This window comes from Sciurus carolinensis, chromosome 15 (assembly GCF_902686445.1).
Source record: "Sciurus carolinensis chromosome 15, mSciCar1.2, whole genome shotgun sequence".
NCBI lineage: Eukaryota > Metazoa > Chordata > Mammalia > Rodentia > Sciuridae > Sciurus > Sciurus carolinensis.
This window is the reverse complement of record NC_062227.1, coordinates 34,182,810-34,202,502: the sequence shown is the minus strand read 5'-3', so window position 1 is coordinate 34,202,502 and position 19,693 is coordinate 34,182,810. Positions and strand designations below refer to the sequence as shown.

At 43.9% G+C, this 19,693-nt stretch overlaps 1 protein-coding gene across 1 annotated transcript in view; it reads right to left on the bottom strand.

The window, feature by feature from the left end:
• Positions 1-605: 605 nt before the first annotated feature.
• Lama3 (laminin subunit alpha 3) overlaps positions 606-19,693 on the bottom strand; it is a 263,204-nt gene continuing 244,116 nt past the window's right edge. The window contains 8 exon segments of the mRNA XM_047526418.1: positions 606-1,055; positions 2,216-2,309; positions 4,307-4,437; positions 4,542-4,701; positions 7,488-7,628; positions 9,789-9,972; positions 14,501-14,670; positions 18,862-19,015. Coding sequence (XP_047382374.1) covers positions 868-1,055; positions 2,216-2,309; positions 4,307-4,437; positions 4,542-4,701; positions 7,488-7,628; positions 9,789-9,972; positions 14,501-14,670; positions 18,862-19,015 — 1,222 coding nt within the window. The 3' untranslated portion in view covers positions 606-867.

The following is a 19,693-nucleotide window of genomic DNA, read 5'->3' as shown; positions in this document are numbered from 1 at the left end:
CTTATGAAGGTGAGTTTCCTTGCTGGGTAGTAGCCTGAGGTTAGTGGTCAGGGCAGCCATTCAGACTGACAGATCCCTGGACTTCTGTGGCTTCAGAAACAGGGACAGGGATGTGATTGACTTGAATATTCTTCAGACAGCCAAAAAATGATTTCCACACAGGGAATTTCAGTGTCTTCAAATTGGCTGAAAGAGAAAAGCCAGAGGCACTGGGTGGATAGATCATAGTGTCAGATGAATACACCCTGAGTTTTGCAAGAGAATCTTATTAGAAAGAGCTGAAGGAACCCCAGGTCATCCCATCCGGGCATTTTCCCCACTTGAAGCTGACGTCTGATGCTGCACCTGCTGTGATAAATTGCCAGCAAGGCTACTCAAGTTCTTCAGAGGAGATTCCACAGCTGGAATCAATAGATAACAACTCTGGACTCTGCTGTTTTTTATGGGTCATGAAAGGCCTATAAAATTAACAACCAGACTATAAGGAAGGACATAAAACAATGAAGAATTAAAAGGTTCTTTCCAGGCAAAATTCCAGCCTTGAATTTGATTCCCTCTCTACCCACCTGATTCTCCCATTCTGTCCCAAGAAAACCTCCTAATTTTAGCAGTAAAACTAAACACCCTGTGAGGAGAGGCAAGTTTTTTAGCCCCTTTCCTGATTCTTTGCTTATCTCAGATTTCTGGGTTAATGTAACCTCTTAAGAGAGGCTTATAAATTATAGGCTTGGGTCAAGGGGATGCAGCAATTTGGCCTGGACTGCCCTGAAATGTGTGCAAGCTAGAGCGAAGGGCCTCCCCATCTCCACCATCCAGACAAAGGCTGCCCTGCTAATTACCTATCTGCTGGGCATGGTATATACTGGGTTAAGAAGAAAATGTTAAGAGCCAAGATGGAGTAACATGGATGTAGAAGAAATCAGAACCAGAGTTACCTGGGACACCTCCAATGTGTAGTGGCCCTTGGGTGCTGTCAGGCAGTAAGGTGAGCTGTCCAGCTGTGTAGCTGCTGTCTGTGTCCAGTTCCAGGTGCAGGATGTGTTGTTTGATGGTGACTGGAAAGGAAAGAAAGGAAGCTGGATGGGTCTGTCACATGAGAGCCCTTCCCACTGCTTAACATCTGCATGATTGTGTCACCATGGGCTTCCTTTTACCTCATCCCCACAGGACCCATGGGACTACTGGGTGTAGGCATTCTGTAGCTTCAGGATACATTCAACTAACTTCTTAACGCCAGGCAGTGTTAATCTTCAAAATGAATCTTCAGGGAAGACGTTATTATTACTCCCAGATATGAGACTGTAACTCTATGACCTGAGCAGAAGGCCTGGTTCTAAAGAGCTGGGGTTTGGACCCTGGTCTCCTGTTTCCAGAAGTCAGGTTTACTTTGTTACTTTCTACCGATCTCAGCTACTTTCTACAAAAGCACTGATTTCTGAAAACTGACACCAAAGACAATGATACAATTTTGACCCTTGACATCAAAGTCCTCCCATGTTGACAATCTGAGCTAACTGCAATGTAGTTAGCTTTCAGGGGAGTCAAGAAAAGACCACTTTTTACAAAAGGAATTTGCCAATGCAGGTTCACATATCTCTAAACTAATATCCACAGGTTATTAATAAAATAACAGATTCTATTTGAGAGGATAGGGCTGCTCTTTACCTTTGGTTTGTCTAAGTAGTTTGCATTAACATTAAATGATTGTTAAAAAATAATATTACAAGGAGCTTTAATAATATAATACTAAAAGCAGAACACTCACTATGCATTAGACACTGGGCCAAGCACTTTACACACATTATCCCATTTCTTGTTCACAACCCAGGAGGTATGCACCATTTTTATCTCAATTTTACAGATGAGGAAACTGAATGTAAAGAGCACTTAAGTAGCTTGCTCAAGGTCACACATTGTAAAGGAGAGACCTGGGATTGAACTGACTTCAGAGTTCCAATCTGAATCACAATATTAGATTACCTTGAAAAAAAAAAAAAAACCCAAAAAACCAAAAATGAGGTATGTCATGGAGAATTGGAGGCAGCAACCTTGAACTATTTAAACACAGTTGGGATTGAGAATAGACATTTTAACCTGGTGGGTTGACCTTGGTCATGCACTATGGATGGATGGACTAAAGCTGCCTTTGACATATTCAATACAGAAGTAAGGAGAATGTTTCAGTATATGAACAATAGGCTACTGGATGACATACCTGCCACTGAGTGCCACTGTCCATCACAAAGAGACTGCTTTGGTGTGACTGATGTCAAGGTCCCACCTGCTCCACTGTCCACAGAGGCGGTGACCTGGAACACACATGCATTTTTCTATTTCCTTTCAAAAGGTAGGTGGAGTCAACTTTCCCCTGCCCTCTTTTCTTTCCCTTTCCTTCCCTAAGCGTGGCCATGCAGACAGCCTACAAGCATGTTGAATATTTGTTCCCAACTCCTGTACCAGGTGATCACTAAGGCTCCTGAAAAATTCCTCTGCTGTATCCCTCCCAGGCAAGCAAGCTGCAAATCCAGGAAGCTGCAAATCTAGGCCCAGTTTGACCTTGCTAGCAATGGCAATGAGCTGTTCCCTCCCAGTTCAAACCCTGTCCCCCTCTGCCCTACTCAAAGATTACAGATGAATACCAGCCATCCTCCTTAACATTTAATATGTGACAATGAATCTGTTTAGAAGATCATGAGAAATTGGAAGGCAAAAATTCTGGTGGAGGTTTACACTCTGTTGCAAGGGCCAGATAATAGTAATAACCCCATGATGCATTACAGTTAGAGTATCTCATTTGAGATGTTAGACAAGCGAACAGATTGTCTTTGTATTGGGCATGTGTCTGGCATTGGGCACTCAACATGTCTTGTGTAGAATCCTACCTTCCCAATCTCTAGATCAGGGACCCTTCAGGATCTTCCAAGGATTGAATTAAGGTGAATGAAAATGAGAGGACTAAAGAAGTGTCATTGTAAATAATTTACATTTAATTTGTCTCTAACTAGATGGGGCAGTCTATTGATAGGCAACTCTTTTTTTTTTTTTGGTAGTACTGGGGATCGAACCCAGGGCCTTGTGCTTGCAAGGCAAGCACTCTACCAACTGAGCTATCTCCCCAGCCCCCATAGGCAACTCTTGAGGTAAACAATGTCATTGATGGTATAAAGGTCCTCAGGTCTTGATTTTGTTTTCTTGAGTTTATTTCCTATCCATAAACTCCCACTGGAAGGTTCCCTGAAAAACCAGCTTTGTCCCATCTACCCACAGATGGGTAGTTGCTTATTCCTCTGGGTAACTGGGGATCTGCTCAGAGTCAATGGTTACAACTCCAGTAAAAATTATTCCAGGGGCTGAGGATGTAGCTCAGTGGTAAAGCACTTGCTTAGCATGTAAGAGACCTTGGGTTCAATCCACAGCACTGCACACACACACACACACACACACACACACACACACACACAGAGTACTAGGAGTTTGGTTCATTTTATTCTATTCTGACACTATTTTCACATTTAAAAGGTGTGGAAAGATGGAGATTAAAAAAATGGTGCAGCATCAATCTTTGCCTTGAGGGCTATGAGAGGCTTCCTGGAAGAATTTTTCAAGATACTTCTCTGAGAAGGAAGGAGACCTACTGCACGGTTGAGAACAGGATACTGACACAAGCCTGGGAGTGATGAGAGGGGAGAGACAGGAAAGCATAAACTGAGGAAGGAATCCATGAAAAACCAAAGGACAGCCAGTGTGGGACCCAGCAACCAGCTTGACTGTGGGGAGTAGAGGGTTAGAATTGTATAGAGAGATGAGGGGGATCCAGAGCTGATGCCATGGGTCCAGGACCACGGGCACAGGTGTGCCATTTGTAGATAGCCAGTAGGAGGACAGGCTTTGTTGATTCTGTCCCTACACTTCTGAATTAAAGTAGGGATGTGATGAGGGTGAAGGGAAGGAGGGACATGAACATTTATGGGGTACATGGTGGCCCTAGGAAATAAGAATTATTATCTACATTTTATAGACACTGCAAGTGAGCTGAGAGAGTTTAAGCAACTTCCCTAGGGCCCTACAACTAACTGGTGTGTCTGAAATTCAGCCCAACTTGTTAGTGTTTCCTGGTTTTGAAAATGAAAAGGAGAAAACATGAGGACAAATTTCTTGCTGAGGGAAAATAGGAAGGTGACCCCAGAGCTAGGTCTCTTCAACATAAAATTGGGCTCCAGCTTCTCCCATAATTTCACCTACCATGGTCTCCAGAAATGGCATCTGGTTACCATCTACCCTTCCCAGGTCATCAACTGTCACATACCTTTCCTGCCTCCATATAAACACTTAGGTGCTGTCCTGGTTGGCTTCCGATGTGTATGAGAATTCCAGTAAGACTTCTGGGGCGGATGCTGAAAACGAGTTTAAATTCTGGCCCCAACAACACAGAATTAGCTTTAAAAAAACACACACACACACACACAACAGTTAAAACATCACAATTAAAGAATAAAGATGGTTCTCAAGACTTAGAGATACTCTACTAAACTGCTTCTTACCCAAGATGACATGACCTCCTCCTTGGGAGAAATAAATGCCTTTCTCTAAAGAGCCTCCCAAGCAAGGAGAAACCCCAAAGCTTGCAGAAGGGGAATCCAAGGGTGTTAAATCCAACTGAAAGTTCCTCAGGCATCCCACAAAGCTGTTTTGGGGGAGGCTCTGTAACAAGCAGAAAAGGAAAAAATCATTATTACAACTCTCAGAAGTGCAGTGGTGGCCAAAGTTAAGGGCACTTCAGTCTGTCATTCATTCATCCTGCTTCAAAAAGTCAGGTGGGCCTGACTGTGCCATTTGGCTTTCTGCCTACAGTGTCAAGAAAAACCTGCATACCAGATGTATGGTGGGTGGTCCAAGCTTGATGGTGTCACCAAACCAAGCAGTGTGTGTAGAAGGGAGGGGCAGTGGAGGCTTCCAGCTTGTGCTGGACGAAGAACAAGGAGAATTGACCTGATCCTGGTCCACACAGGCTGAGCCTCAACAGGGGGAAATTTCCACCCCACAGTTCACAGAGCTCATGGTCTCTTTGCAGGTATAAACCACTTCTTTGGGTTTTATGAGCCAATGTGCTAGCTTAATGCAGGGCAGCTGATTGAAAAATGAGGCCAAAATGTTCCAAAAATAATAAAGTGCAAAACAGCTCCCTACACCGTTAGGCTCAGTGTCTTACCCACAAATCACGAATGCTGTGGAGTTAAAATAAGACGCTGTGTGCATCATCAGTGGGCTTGTGGGGAGGTCCTTGCCTGCCCGAAGCTGGCCTGGAACTAGGGCTCCTCACCTGGGCCCAGAGATGGGCTTCTGAGGATTTATAACCCCTTGTGTTTTATACTAGGTGTTCTCATTTTTCTGGGGAGAAGGACCATAAGAATCAGCAAAATTTTCAAAACATTCATAAAATTCTAAAAAAAAAAAGAGTTTAAGAATCATTCAATAACATTCCTACTGTCCTTCTATAATAAAAGTTTTTAGGACCCTGGAATCTAGACATAAGAGAAGTGGTAGTTTTAAGAGAAAATGGCAATATTAGAGATGTATGTGGTACCAGTGTCAACTATAAGCTGCTGATTGGTTTCCTCGTGAAATCTTTAGTTTTTTCAAGATTTGTTACGTTTTCACATGACAATGAAAGACTAGAGTCTGAAACCAAGTGCAGACACCCCAGGATGAACTGTAACCTGCTACTGAATTCCTGAGTATGCTGAGGATTGAGTATGCTTCTGGTGTTCAAGAAGCACTACCCTTGGAAAAGATATGGAAGAGGGTTAAACAATGGTTTATATTCCCAGGCTGCAGGAGGGCCACAAAGTAAAACCTTCACTGTGAAAATATTGTCACTGGGTGCCACATTTGCCCAAATGTTGGGAAACCAGGTGACTTTAAGAAAATCTATTCAGGTCAAAAGAATGCCCAAATTGTGCCCTTGAATAGCTACTCCCTCCTTTGATTTCTCTGAAAGGCAAATAAATACAGAGGGTAGGGAAAAGTAAACATTAGCATTGAGGATCCTCTTTAGCACTGAATATGTTGTATATTACACATATTGCATACATGTATTATATTGCATTGCAATAAACATATGTTTTACATTGTGATATACATGTAAAAGTCAGTGTATATAATAAACTAAGACAAGACTTTCTTGGTTTTTGGAATTCTGGCCTGGCCCTTAGCCCTGGTCAAAATGCAAGTGGGCAGGCTGTGCCCTGTAGAGATACCTTGACTTTGGCTAGATCAGTCTGAGCTCTAGAGCCCAAGCTGGTAAAGACCTAATATGATGATATTATTATGTTCCTTTAATTATGTTCCTTTCTGGGTTCCCATTTGAGTACCGGCCCTTCCCTGTCTCACCAAATGTAAACCCACCAGAAGGTGCCACCAGCTCTTGAGGAAAGGAAGACGGTTTAGGTGGAAGACGGTTCTTAGGCCTTAGTTATTGACAATTTTATTTAACCCTTTAGGAGAAAGGAACTCTGGGGAAGAGACGGATGCACGAGGTCACCCCATGTATCACAGGTGTGATTTACCCTCTGGCAGGGAGGGAGGAGAGAGGCAGGGGGAGGGCATGTCCACAGCTGGCCATAGAACATGACAAATCCAGAAGAGTATCTCTCCTCCCTGTAGACAGAGGGAGTCCTGACTGTCCTTATTGGGCATTCCCAAGTTTGGGTCTTGAGACATTCTATTATTTCATTCACTGAATGTTCAAGGAAATGTTGTCAGTTAAGTTTCCCTTTTCCTTTTGGTGCCTGCAAGCAGGCTTTCTACTATGAGCTACACCTCCAGCCCTCTTCCTTTGGCGTTTCTCTTTCTAGCCCCCTGGTGAGAACAAGGGACACATTTCAGCTTTGTGATAATGTCTTCAACAGCCCTAGATCACTTGGTAAGCTCCTTTTTCTTCAAATGAAGAGGTTATAGACCATTATATCCAGTTAGACTTTAATAACTCTGTTTTATTTCCACATATCGGTTTTTATGGCTACCTACTCTTTATGGCAAAAGATGCTGGGTTTCCATTTATGAGACAGAGAAAAAGATCCCTTAAAAACACATTAAAATACAATAGCGAATTAAGAGAGAGCAAACCATGAAGGAAATCCATTGCTTAAGCACAGCAAGGACAGTGAAGGGGGCACAATTAGCCTGGAATACATTATCTTAATTCAAAATCTCTTTAGATCTACAATCTGAAGCCTGTTTTGATGGAAGAGAAGCTGAGACCCATGAGTATAAAGCTATGCAGAAGACCCATATTCAATTCCTCAGGGTCCGTGTCTCGACCTGCACCTTAAAAAGAAAAGCTTCAGCAAGGGGAGCGGGTACCTTCCCTGTGGGTTGTGAACATCAGGTATGTAAAAAAGTTATTTAAAGTATTTTGAAATTCTTAAATATCTCATATAATCATAATGGTTATAATATAAGGTGAATTATTTTAAATTTACAGCTACCTTTGGCTTCCCTGATGGAGACGATCCCAGGAAAACCTGTTCTTTGGTGCTGATGGTGGAATTTCCAGGCAAACTGCCCTCCTGGGCCCTCAGCCCATCCACAACCAAGCGCCCCTTTCCACCATCGTGTCCAAATGCCACCTTCGGAGGAAAGAGAATGCAGGAATCAAATCTTTACCTCTGACAATCGATACCATATTTTATTAGTGGTCACAGGAAGCTAACCTTCAGCTAACTTTAAAAGATGTTTTCCTCCTTTTATGATCATCACCATGGTTTTGTGAGATTATGGTCTTGAATACACTGAGCTAAAAAGGTGAGCTATATAATGCTCAAAAACGAGCTAAAGAAATAGATACAATGAATTTGGAACTTCAAATAAAAGGTGAAAAACCAAAGGCACAAAACCAACAAATGTTTTTCCAACTAATAGAAGGAACAGTTTGCACAGAGCTGAGAGTGGAAGTCACCCCCTGCCCTGAGGCAGGGCTCCAGAGCAAATGGAAACTACTTCTCTTCTGCCAAGAGGTGCAAGTGTTTTCAACTCCTCGCTACATGTGTCAGGACCCCTGGGCTCTAGTGTGGATTCTGCATCTCACGGCTATGGGACTTTCATTAATTGACCCTCTACTGTCTGCAGACATCCCTGGTAGAGTGTGTGGTTGGACACTGCCCCCAAGACACTTTAATAGAGTTTCCAGTTTTCTCTGGCCCTAAATAGCTACCTCTCTGGCCGCATTCACCTCCTCTCTAGCTTCTCCATCTCAGTAAATGCCATGCTGTTGACCCAACTGTTGGCCCAAATCCTCCCCTCCTGCAATCCCCCAGCCAGCCCCCTTGTTCTGCCTTCAGAACACACACAGGTACCCAGCTCTCTCCACCTCCACCTCTAGGCCAAGGCTATGGCATCCATCTAGACCCCAGCTCTACTCTAACCCTCCTGTTGCTTCTTCAACTAAATAGAGTTTTTTTAAAAGACATAAATCTGTTCATGTAATTCTGCTTCTTCACAAGCTTAAGTCTCTTCAAAAACTTCAGAGACCCTGGGAATAAAATTCAAAGTTCTTAGCTTGGTTTTCAATTTTGTGTTTAGACTTGATCAGGCCCTACCTCCTTCTCCCACCTTACTGTTTTGTGATTTGCTCACTGAGCTAACTTCCAGCTCAAAGTTTTCATATTAGCTGTTCCCTCCGCTGTTTCCCATCATTTCATATGAAGATGACTCCCTGCTGGAGGCCTTCCCTGACTCCCTGACCTAAGATATAAGGTAGCCTCCCTACCCTGCTTTGTCATTTCCTGATCTTGCTCTTGTAGTTTCTTAAGATACCAGTTTCTGACTTTATGTTAAGGATATTTTTGTTTATATGCTCCAAGAGAGCAAGCAGCTCATGAAACATTTGTTGAATGACTATGTGGAAGTCATTCACTTGACTTAAGTCAAGTCACTTGAGTTTTCTGAATACTAGTTTCTTCATTTGGAAAAAAAAAATAAAAAGTTCCCTTCTGGATTTATACTGTATTTTTTGACATCTGGGATGCCTTCGGGCCAGAGCCTAGGATTCCAGGGTATGGATCTTCTCTTTGTAAAATATTCTTCGGTTTTGGAAGGAAGGTGAGAGATGTGGGTAGGCATACTTGTGCTATGGGAAGGCAATTTCAGGTCCAGAAAGGGGTCTGGCAGCCTGGAAATTGGCCCTGTAAGAGAGCAATGGGCCAGGAAGCAGGGGTAGAAGCAGGCCAGGGGAGTGAAGGAGCCCAGGAAGGTGTGGAGGGGACTGAAGAACATGGGTCAAGTCCATCTTGGCACATGGGATGTTACCCACACAGGCATGTGCACCAGTCTCCAGTCCCAAGATGCGGATGCTCAGGGCCTCCAACCACACCAGCTCTCCCTACGCCTGTGCCTTTCGTGCCTGAGAAGAGTGCTGGGACTCCTGGTTTTGGCTACTCAGACGGTGAATCGCACAACAACTAGAGGTACAGTTGAATGTCCCTTATCTAAAGTGCTTGTTACAGAGTTCAGCTTTTGGAATAGTCACATAAATGTAATGAGATCTCTTGGGAATGGAACCCAAGTCTAAACACAAAATTGATTTATGTTCCAAATGTACCTTGGACTTGTAGCTAGGAATTTGGTATAAAACTTTTAGTGTGTCTGTGTTTTGATTGTCATCCATCACAAGAGATTGGGTTTGGAGTTGTCCACTTGCAGTGCCAAGCCAGTGTTTTAAAAGTCTAGGATTCTGACACATTTTGGATTTGGGTGTGTCTGACCTGCACTGATGCAGCCCCAGCTCTTACCGTGTGCCACTTCCCATCATTGTATTTCTCTTTGCTTTTGAGCCTCAATTTTTTGCCTTCTGCTCCCAATGCAAAGGCCAGGCGTCCTTTTGATAGGTAAAGAGCCATGAAGGAGTTCTTGGTGCCCATGTAAAACACCAGTCCTCTGGTGGATGTTGTCCGCATGTCCACAGCAAACTGGGATCTGTAGGGAAGGAGCAACAGGCAAGGAAGGAAAATAGAGGTTTTTAGTATTTCTCAGCTTCTCTGATCTGGGAGATGGGTGGGAAGCAAACACTGAAACTCCCATTTTTCAAATGCATAAGTGAGGCACCATGCGTGAGACCCTGGGTTCGGTTCCCAGTACTGCAACAACAACAACAAACAACAAACAACAACAAAAAACAACAAAAAAGTCAAACACAAACTAACTAACCTGTCTCTCTGGGAACTTTCAGAAGACATTCTAATCCAACTATGAATAGTTTTTTGGTACAAGTTCCTTACGACTTTGGGGAATAATGTGGCACCTCTCTGGCAAACTTAGTTGGTGGTATAAGTCCTACTATGTGGCAAGAAAGAACATGCCTGGACTTTTTTAAAAAATTATATTAAGAAAATTAGGGTAAAACTTACATAATATAAAATGTACAACTTTAACCACTTTAAGCACACTGTTCGGTAGTGTTGAGAATATTCATAATAGCTGGGCACCATGGTGCACACTTGTAATCCCAGCAGCTTGGGAGACTGAGGCAGGAGGATCATGAGTTCAAAGCCAGCCTTAGTAAAAGCAAGGCGCTAAGCAACTCACTGAGACCCTGTCTCTAAATAAAATAGAAAATAGGGTTGGGATGTGGCTGAGTGGCCATGTGTCCCTGAGTTACATTCCCAGTACACACACACACACACACACACACACACATACACACACACAAGGAATATTCATAATAATGTACAACCAATTTCCAGAACTCTTTTCATCTTATAAAACTGAATCCACCCATTCAACAATCATCCCCTGTTTCCTTCTCCCCTCAGCCCCTGGCAAGCACCATTCTACTTCCTGTCTTAATGAACTTGATTGCTCTAGGTCCCTCAATTAAGTGCAATCATACAGTACTTGTCTTTCTGTGACTGACCGGGTTCACTTAATAACCTGAGCTCTTTAAACCCAATGAACATGTATCCTCTTTTGTGTATATTCATGGGAAGTGTAGGAGGAGTAGGGGACAGCTTGAATGACAAGGATGTGACTCAAATATTAGATATGCATTTTTTTTCTGTAAGACATATTAAGCGGAAAGGCACAGGGGTACAGAGTCACCTTCTCCTACCCACCTCCATACTTCTTTGACCTTTACAACTTCATCTATGATGGAAGTGGAATTAGGCAAACATCATGGAGTTCAGAGATTGAAAGTTAATACTTATTTACATGATGGTTCCTTATTATGTGCCTATCTGGATAAGCAAGTTTTACACTCTATGAAAACTCACAACTGTCCACCTATCCAATAAATATTTAATGAGCATGTAGCATGTATAAGGACTGTACTGGGCTCTGGGAATGCAGCCCTGGATGTTCCATTCCTTGAGTTGTTTCTGGTACATGTGTGTGAGAGGGCTTCATAAAAGGGCAACTGATAAACGTGATGGAGACACAGGTATCATCACCCGTTGTTCTGGTCTAGATACGTTGAGCAGTGTTACCATCTGGGTGGTTTAATTTAACAACTATGGATTTCTTTTTCATTTTGAAGAATGTTGCCCCCAAAAGCTCATGTGTGACAGCGCAAGAATGTTCAGAGGTGAAATGATGAGATTGGAAGAGCTGTAACCTAATCAGTGGATTAATCCACTGGAATGGATTAACCAGGTAGTAAATGTAGGCAGATAGGGTGTGACTGGAGGAAGTAGATCACAGGGGGGCGGGGTTGGGGGCAGTAACTTCAGGGTTTATATAATTTGTCCCTGGTGAGTAGAGCTCTCTCTGCTTCCTAGCTACCACGTCCTGAGCTGCCTTTCTCTGCCAAGTACTTCTACCATGATGCTCTGCCTCATCTTGGACCCAGAGCTGTGGAGTCAGTTGTCCGTGAACTAAACCTCTGAAACCATAAGCCAAAATAAACTTTGCCTTATCTAAGTGGATCTTATCGGGTATTTTGATCACAGTGATGAAAAGCACACTAAAATACCTATTCACTGTGGTTCATGTCTAGGGAGACACAGGGCAGGAACTAGGTTCATTCTGCTCACGGCTGTTTCCCCAGAGCCTCGTACATAGGAGGCATTCAATAAAAACTAAATTGGGTTAAATAGTAAATGAAAAATCTGGAGGCTGAAACTGGAAGTGGAAGGAAAAAGTACACTGTTAATTCTCTTGACTTTTTAATACTGTGAGACCGAGATGCACATTTATTCTTCAGATTACCAAGTTTCCTAGAGGGCAACATTCTTCAAAATGAAAAAGAAATCCATAGTTGTTAAATTAAACCACCCAGATGGTAACACTGCTCAGTGTTTCTCCTGGTGTCTGTGTGCCAGTGCGGAGGGTTGGGGAATGAGTGCTGGCCAATTTGCCAACCTAAAGAGGATGCTGGAACTTGCTCCAGAATGTGAAGTACTTTGCATATGTAGGCTTGGTGATCAGACTCCACATTTGTTTCCTAGCACTGTTTCTTAAAGCAATTTTCTTTCAGAAAAGACTAACGAACACTCCAAAAAGGCGGCAGTAGATTCAAACCCGTCTCTGATGTTGTAGCTAGGAATCCTCATTGCTGGAGGAAGGGAGGGGAAGCTAAACAACATTGTATAATAATGGGACCAGTTTTAAAGGAGAGTCAAAACACTGCCGGAATGTACATCAGAATGAGAACTGAACGGTAGAATGTTACAAATCTTGTGACCCCCTGAATATATAATCTAGTTGCTATAATATTTGAGATAAAAATAATTTAAAAATTTCTATTTGCTAAAGATTCTTCACTTTGCCTTTTCAAATGTTACCCTTTCCACTTATGATGGGTAACTTAGTGTTGGAGGCAAAGGTACTGAGCTTGAATCAAGAAGCAGTGGATAACTCACCCCACTAAATGGGCTGAAGGAAAAGATGTGGGGGGCAGGGGGAGCAGGGGAGGGCAGAGCTGGTGGAGAAGCTGCAATGGAGAACATGAGGGGCTGGGAAAGGGCTTCCAGGGCAGCATGTGTAGTTGCTGTTTCTTTAAGAGAGATGGTTATCATTGAGGTCATCTTGACCAAGAGGGCAGGGCAGTGGGGCATCCCAACTGAGAAGTCACCAGGGAAGAGCAAACTGAGGGATAGCCCCACTCCCTCTGTTTTAGTCTTCCACTTGCACAGATTTGGCAAACGAGGGATTCTGAGACTTTTCCTGGGGCGACTGAAGATCTGGAGCTGCCCTTAGAGGCTTTCCCCTTTTGAATGCTGACATTTCAAGCCCTGTCTGGCCTTCACATCTATCTGCCTGTGAGTCACACCCGTGATTTACTGAGAGAGTTCTGTGGCCATTACCTCTCTTTGCTGCAAGGAAAGCATCAGTCCCATTTAATTGATGAGCAAACTGAGGTCCAGAGATACATAGCAGTTTGCTAAAACATGTGAAACAGGCATGGAGGAAAAGCTTACACTTAGAAGAGTGACACTTTATGGTGACCACACAGATGTGCTTCCTTGGTGAGAACCTACTGTGGGACACGGTTGCTGGCAGCCCCCAGTTGTCACACTCTAGTCTCTGCAGCAGCACTCAGGCTGCTTCCAGCCAAGGACTGAGCTTGGTCAGCGTACTAGAGCCAGGCCACTTACGCCGGATACTGGGCCCTTCTCAGAAGTGGTCCCTGTGGCCTTGGTTGACTTCTCAAAGCTGCACTGCAGGATGAGGTCCTTCTAACTGACCCTCCCCCCGTACCTGTTCCTCCACAGGTGTCTTTAGGACCCTCCCAGCTGCAGGTTCTCTCTGCCTGCATCTGTCCCCTCCCTGTCACCTTTCACAGGCGTTCCCACAATAAAACTCTTGCCCACCTAATCCCACCTTGGCATCCTGTCTCAGAGGAGCTGAGCTAGCATACAGCCAGGGGCAACAAAGCCAGTGTGTGGCCAAGCAGGGATTGCAAGTCACAAGTTCAAGCCCAGGTCTTTTTGACTCCTGGGCAATACTCCTTCTGTATAGGACTCTTAAAGGATGATTGGCACCTTTTTCTTTATGTCTCCTTCAAATCACCTGAAAATATCAAACCTTGTTTTTCTACTTTCTACCGACATGATTCATCTCTCTCCTCCTCCTCCTCCAAAAGGATGCAACTTGTTAGCATAAAAAGTCTAGATGCATTCTCTAAAAATGATCTATCTGGTACTGAGGCTACCTAAAAGAATGATTTTCCTTTCACTACCGAAGGCAAGAGAAGAAAGGTGATTTGTCATTGCAATAAATAGCAGCTTTGGAAAAAAAAAAATCAGCCTTATTTTTAGAACACTGTCAATTCTAAGCTGGAGCTGAGCTGATTGTTTCAGGCCCGAGCAGCACGCTGTCACGTTTGCAATCCAGCTGGGGGGAAGAGCAGATGGAAGGCAATCATGCTCCCTGTCCTGTGCAGGCTAGCACCTCTCATCACAAAAATGGCAGTGCCACCTTCATTAGTGACAGGCGCATGGTGTCATACAGCTAGACTTGTGGTAGGGTTCTGAGTTGGCACTGGAGTAGGAAAATTAAAAAATACCTCGGTTTCAGCAACTCCTGGGGAAGTGTGAATAGCAAGTGGCTGGAAGGACTGTCCCCAAACTGGAGGGCTCCTTGACTGGTCTTGGTCTGGAGAGGTAGTGGGCAAGACTTCCGGTCTTGCCACACCTCCGTGCTCTTCAGGGAAGCCACTGGTGCGTCTTGTAACAGCTGGGTGGGAGAGGAGCAAAAAAATGAGGGCAGCTAGTTATCAGGTCAAAGAGAGAAGAATGTTTATCTTGCCAAGTGCCTTGTTCGGATTTTCACTCTTCCTTCTAAGACATGGATTCAATGGAGAAGCAGAAGAGGCAGCAAATAATCCCATGGGATGGAAGTGCCCACTGAGAACCCTTCCTGTGAGCCTCTGAGTGACAGGAGGGGACGGAAGTGAGAGTCAGCATGCATTCTTAGCTCTTTAACCCTTTACCCACAGCCAGATCCACCTGTGGGTATCCCAGCAAGGCTTTGTTTTGGGGTATTTTGCCTCCAGGAAGGAGGAAGAGTTCATTCTTTGGGGAGACAAGGTTTCAGAGAATCGAAACACCCCACTTTTCTTGCTCTCTCTTTGAGGAGGATGCATGTTATTCCCATCCTGTACAAGTTGGGTCTCTTTTTGGAAAGCTGCAGGACCCGGGACCCCCAGGTATCCAGGACCCTTCCCCATGATGGAGTATCAGGAGAACCATGGTGTCCCCTGAAAGAGCTAGCATGGGGTCAGCAACACAAGGCATCCCTGGAGCCACAAGCCTGCCCACCCCTTCCTCACCATTCACTCGGGCTTTTGCAGTAGGACAGGTGAAAGGACCGAGAGAAGACACAGAAGGGCAGGGGGACCCCATCCTGACCTCACTTTCATCAGAGATGATCTGAGCAAGGCTGTCCTGTGTTTCTTCAGCAGTAACAGTAATGTCAAGAAGATCAGTTTTGCTAAATCCCCTTGGCCACTAATTCTTCCTTAATTCCCTTAATGGTGTCATTGTCTTTCAAGGAACCCAGACTCAAAATCTTGGTCAACATGAACACCTGCCTCCTTTGCCTCTTTCATGCAGTGTCTTCACATCCCGCTCTTCCTCTCTGGGACATATTTTGTTTTCACTTTTCCTTTTCATTTCTAGTGTCTCTGCCCTTAAAGTCGCCCTGACCCTCTTGCCAGGGCTGTTGCAGGAGCGTGCCAATTTGACTCCTCTATAAAATTTTCCTATACCAAATCATCCCAAAGCCTGCTGCCAGTTTAGTAATCTTTACTTTTTAAAGTAGCTTAAAACATGTCTTTCAATGGCTTTGCATTGGCTGTACACGAACATTCAAGTTACATAGGTCAACCCAGTTTGCTGATTAGATGCCAGTGTGTGATTCAAGTTACCTCTCTCTGGTCTCCTTTCTCCACCAAATTTCTCACTGTTCACCAAGCTTTCCCTGCCTGTAGAGGCCTGAAAAGCACAGTATTTGAGATTTTGACTCGACCATTTATTGACTGGGTATTCTTGGGCAAGATTTTTTTTAAGTGTCCTGGCCCATGAAAGTTGGTATTTTATTTTGCCCTCAGAGGGGTGTGGTGCAAGCTGAAAGAGACAACACGAAGCCTTGAGTGCATCAGAGAGGAAGCTTGCAAAGTGTCTTGTACCTATGAGTTCCACCCACATCCTGCCTCTTAGCTTTGGGCTTCAGTTCATGCTGCACAAATATTCATGAATCTAAACTCAAGCCATGCTCCATGTAGCCCTAGCTCTTGGATCAGGTCCTTCAGAAAAATTCCCCTGATTTCCATGACAGGAAAATCCCTGTGTACCACTCCTATAGCATGTTACATCCCTCTCATTGAAGTTCGTCTTATCGCACACAGTAATAATAACTAACATGTATTGCACACTATAGGCCAGGCACTTTTCTATGTGTTTTGTGTTTACTTCTTCATTTAATTCTCATGCCAACCTCATGAAATATTATCACTATTTATCTTCAATTACATTGGAGCAAAGAGACCCACAGAGACTTAAACAATTCAAGGGCACACCCTAGTCAGTGGTGAGGCCCCATGCAAACTCAGGAAGTCTGACTCTAAATTCTATGACTTAACTACTACATTATGTTGCATGTGCTCTGCTATTAGAAGTGGACCCATCTTCTTCTATCTAACCTGGAGTTTGCCTGGAGCAGAGGGAAAATTAAATAATGTATTCAATGATGTCTCCCATAGAAGAGCCCCAGTTCCACCCAGAGACACTGAAAGTCTCCCACTAACTACCTCCACCCGGATGTCCTAAGGACACCTATCGCTCAATATACCACAAACTCCATTCCCCTTCCTTCCCTCCAAATTCTTGTCCTCCCATCTCTGTGGCACTCAGTGGCATCTCCATCTACCCAAAAACCCAGATTGGCTGCCAAGGAATTCTCCTGCTTTTCCTTGGTCTCCCAAATCCAATCATTGTCTCAATTCAATATATTTTATCTTCTAAATAGCTTTGGAATCCATCTCCTTCTTTCCAGACCAACCATCACTTGTCTGATTTTGTCTCTCAGTAGCTATTGGCCTTACAATGACAAAAATGAATAGATGACTTCATTTCTGAGGGAGCAATTCTAAAACTATTCTCATAGCAGTAAAATGACAGGCCTTTGGAATTCAAGAAATGCCTTGCTTCTTAATAACATGAAACATTTCTTCTTATGTATTATCTGTTTGCATGCCCCCAAATTATTGTACAGCAAGGAAATATTGATAGATGAGCAGCATGTGGTTGACATCAAGTGAGAAGTGTGTTGAACAAGGGCAGATTGCTCTTAAGACGACATGGGCTCCTGGGTTGGAATTCTACCTCCACATCCTACCTGGGGGAGCCTGGGTCAACTGCTCACCTGTCTAAACTGCAGCGTCCTTTTCTATAAGATGTGCCTATTAATAGTACTTGCCACAAAATGTTAAGAGCTTAGTAAAAAAGTCTACTTAGAGGGCTACTGTAATGCCTGATAGATCAGGGGTATTCAGGGTTGTCCATTAATTGTGACCTCAGAGCCTGGGAGGTTGTCCTGCTGACCTCAGGTAGAGTGAGGAATTACTTAAATCTTAACCCTGTGTTCAATTCATGACAACACTTTCTCTCCCCCACACCAGGAATGGCATTTCCTTTCAATCTTAGTGCTGCACATCAGAATCTCTTGAGGAATTTGTGAACTTATGGTTTGCTGGCCCTGTCCAAGGGCATCTGACCTAATTGAGTTAGATGTAGCCTGAACATTGGGATTTTAAAGCTCCTTGGGTATTTGTAACATGCAGTCTATAATGCATGTTATTGACTTTGACAAGGTCTGGGTGCATGGATAGATCTTGTCATAAGAGTTATGTTGGGGCAGAGGTAATATATAAGAGAAAGAGAAGGGGTATGGACACTATATTCTAGAGAAAATCATTGGACTGCTATAGACTCAGCACAAGTGTCGAAAGAGCAAGACATCAGCTACAGAAAAAAACCCAAGTTAAACTTCTCTTAGCAGCTGATCAGTTAGTTTTAGGGTAATCATCTATGTTGGACCAGGGAGTTGCTGCCCCTTTAAATGACTATTAATATTCTTTCCAAGTTGTTTGTTTCAAGTTTTTGTTTCAGTTGTTTGGTTTGCTCTGGAGAAAACCACAAGGAACTGGTTTAAACCAGCCAAGGCCACCCAGGCCCTCCTCTAGGTAACTTTTAGAGTACACATTGTTCATTGTAATCTCAATATCATGTTAAATTCTCCACGCAGGGGATGGATGTTCCTATCAGTCATTTTTGAACATGTGACATATGAAGACTCATGACTTCCAACTTAGCATGCTCAGGAATGTGCCCACCTCTACATGTGATAAGAGTCTTTCCAGTATGAATGTGCATGAGTTTCCCCAACAAAAGCCCTTTGCTCTCTTTGTTAGTGCAGGGGCACTGCTTTGAGAATGAACCCCAGGGCTCTCCTTGCTTGCTACAGGCAGGATGTCCTCGTCAGATTCACGCTGAGAAAAGATCACCCACTTTTGGATAAAAACATTGCCGATACAACCCTCAGGTACAAGTAATCAACCTCTCTGAACTCTTCTGTCTCCTGGCTTTGCACTCATCGAGGGTGTATCTGTTGCCTTTGGTTACATTTCTATTTGTTCCCCAACTGTCAACAATGCTAATATTTTATCAAGACACAAAGGTTAGAAAGCAAACCACTTTGCCATTTGGTGTAATTCAGCTGTCATTGGCCACCAGTGCTGCTTCACGGAGCCCCTGCCCAACACAGACCCAGTGATTGCCCACTCCCTGGCCCACCATCTCCCACGAGGCAGGCTTAGGAACATCCTCTGGGGAGAAGTAAAACTCAGAGTGAGGTTTTGACACTTACCTGGTTAATATTAAAAGTTTTGGCCTTGTTAAGCCTGGTGGAACCTTTGAGCAACATTAGAAAAGGTGGTTTGTTTAAACTGCAGCCTCCCAGGGACACGTCTCTCTTGGTGGTTTTACTGGCCAAATCCAGGACTTCAGGACTCTCTAATAACCTGGAACAAGGGCAGAAATGGAAGCTGCTGCCAAACTCTCACACATGGAGGAAGACACACTGGTACAGAGAGAGCATCATAAAAATAGCAATTCTTACTGCCATGGTGCCTGGGGAAACTTTGATCACCTGCCTGTCTATCACATCTACAGACAGCATAAGGGCTCAAGAAGCATTTATTGACTTGGATTGTGGCAGGCTAGAACACTAGCTCTTTCTTGGGAATGGGTGTCATAGAGAGAAATGTGAAAGTCAAATATGCAGAGAGGGAAAAGATGGGCACTGGCTGATATAGAATTATGGCAAATAACAGCAAACCCCAAAGGTGAGTTTATGAAGGATGTATCTGACTATGCTTGAGTAGGAAACTCTCGTAGCAAATCTGCTTTATCCCATGTTTGTGGTCTGAGTCTTATGATGGCAGAAAGACTAAGCCCCTCCCTGTCTTCTCCATCACTCCTACTTCCTGTTCAAGGAAGATGTTTCATCAGACAGATGGAGATTGAAAACTCTGAGCCTCATCCTGGCCAAGGAGGTTGGTGCCTGATGGGTGATGGGAGAGGAGGTGGCACCATTAGGGCAGCCTGCAAGTTCAAACCCACAGTGTATGGCCAGAACCAGGACTTCCCTCTGCCCTGGGGAGGATTTGCTTCTTATCTAAACCCAATCATTTAAAATT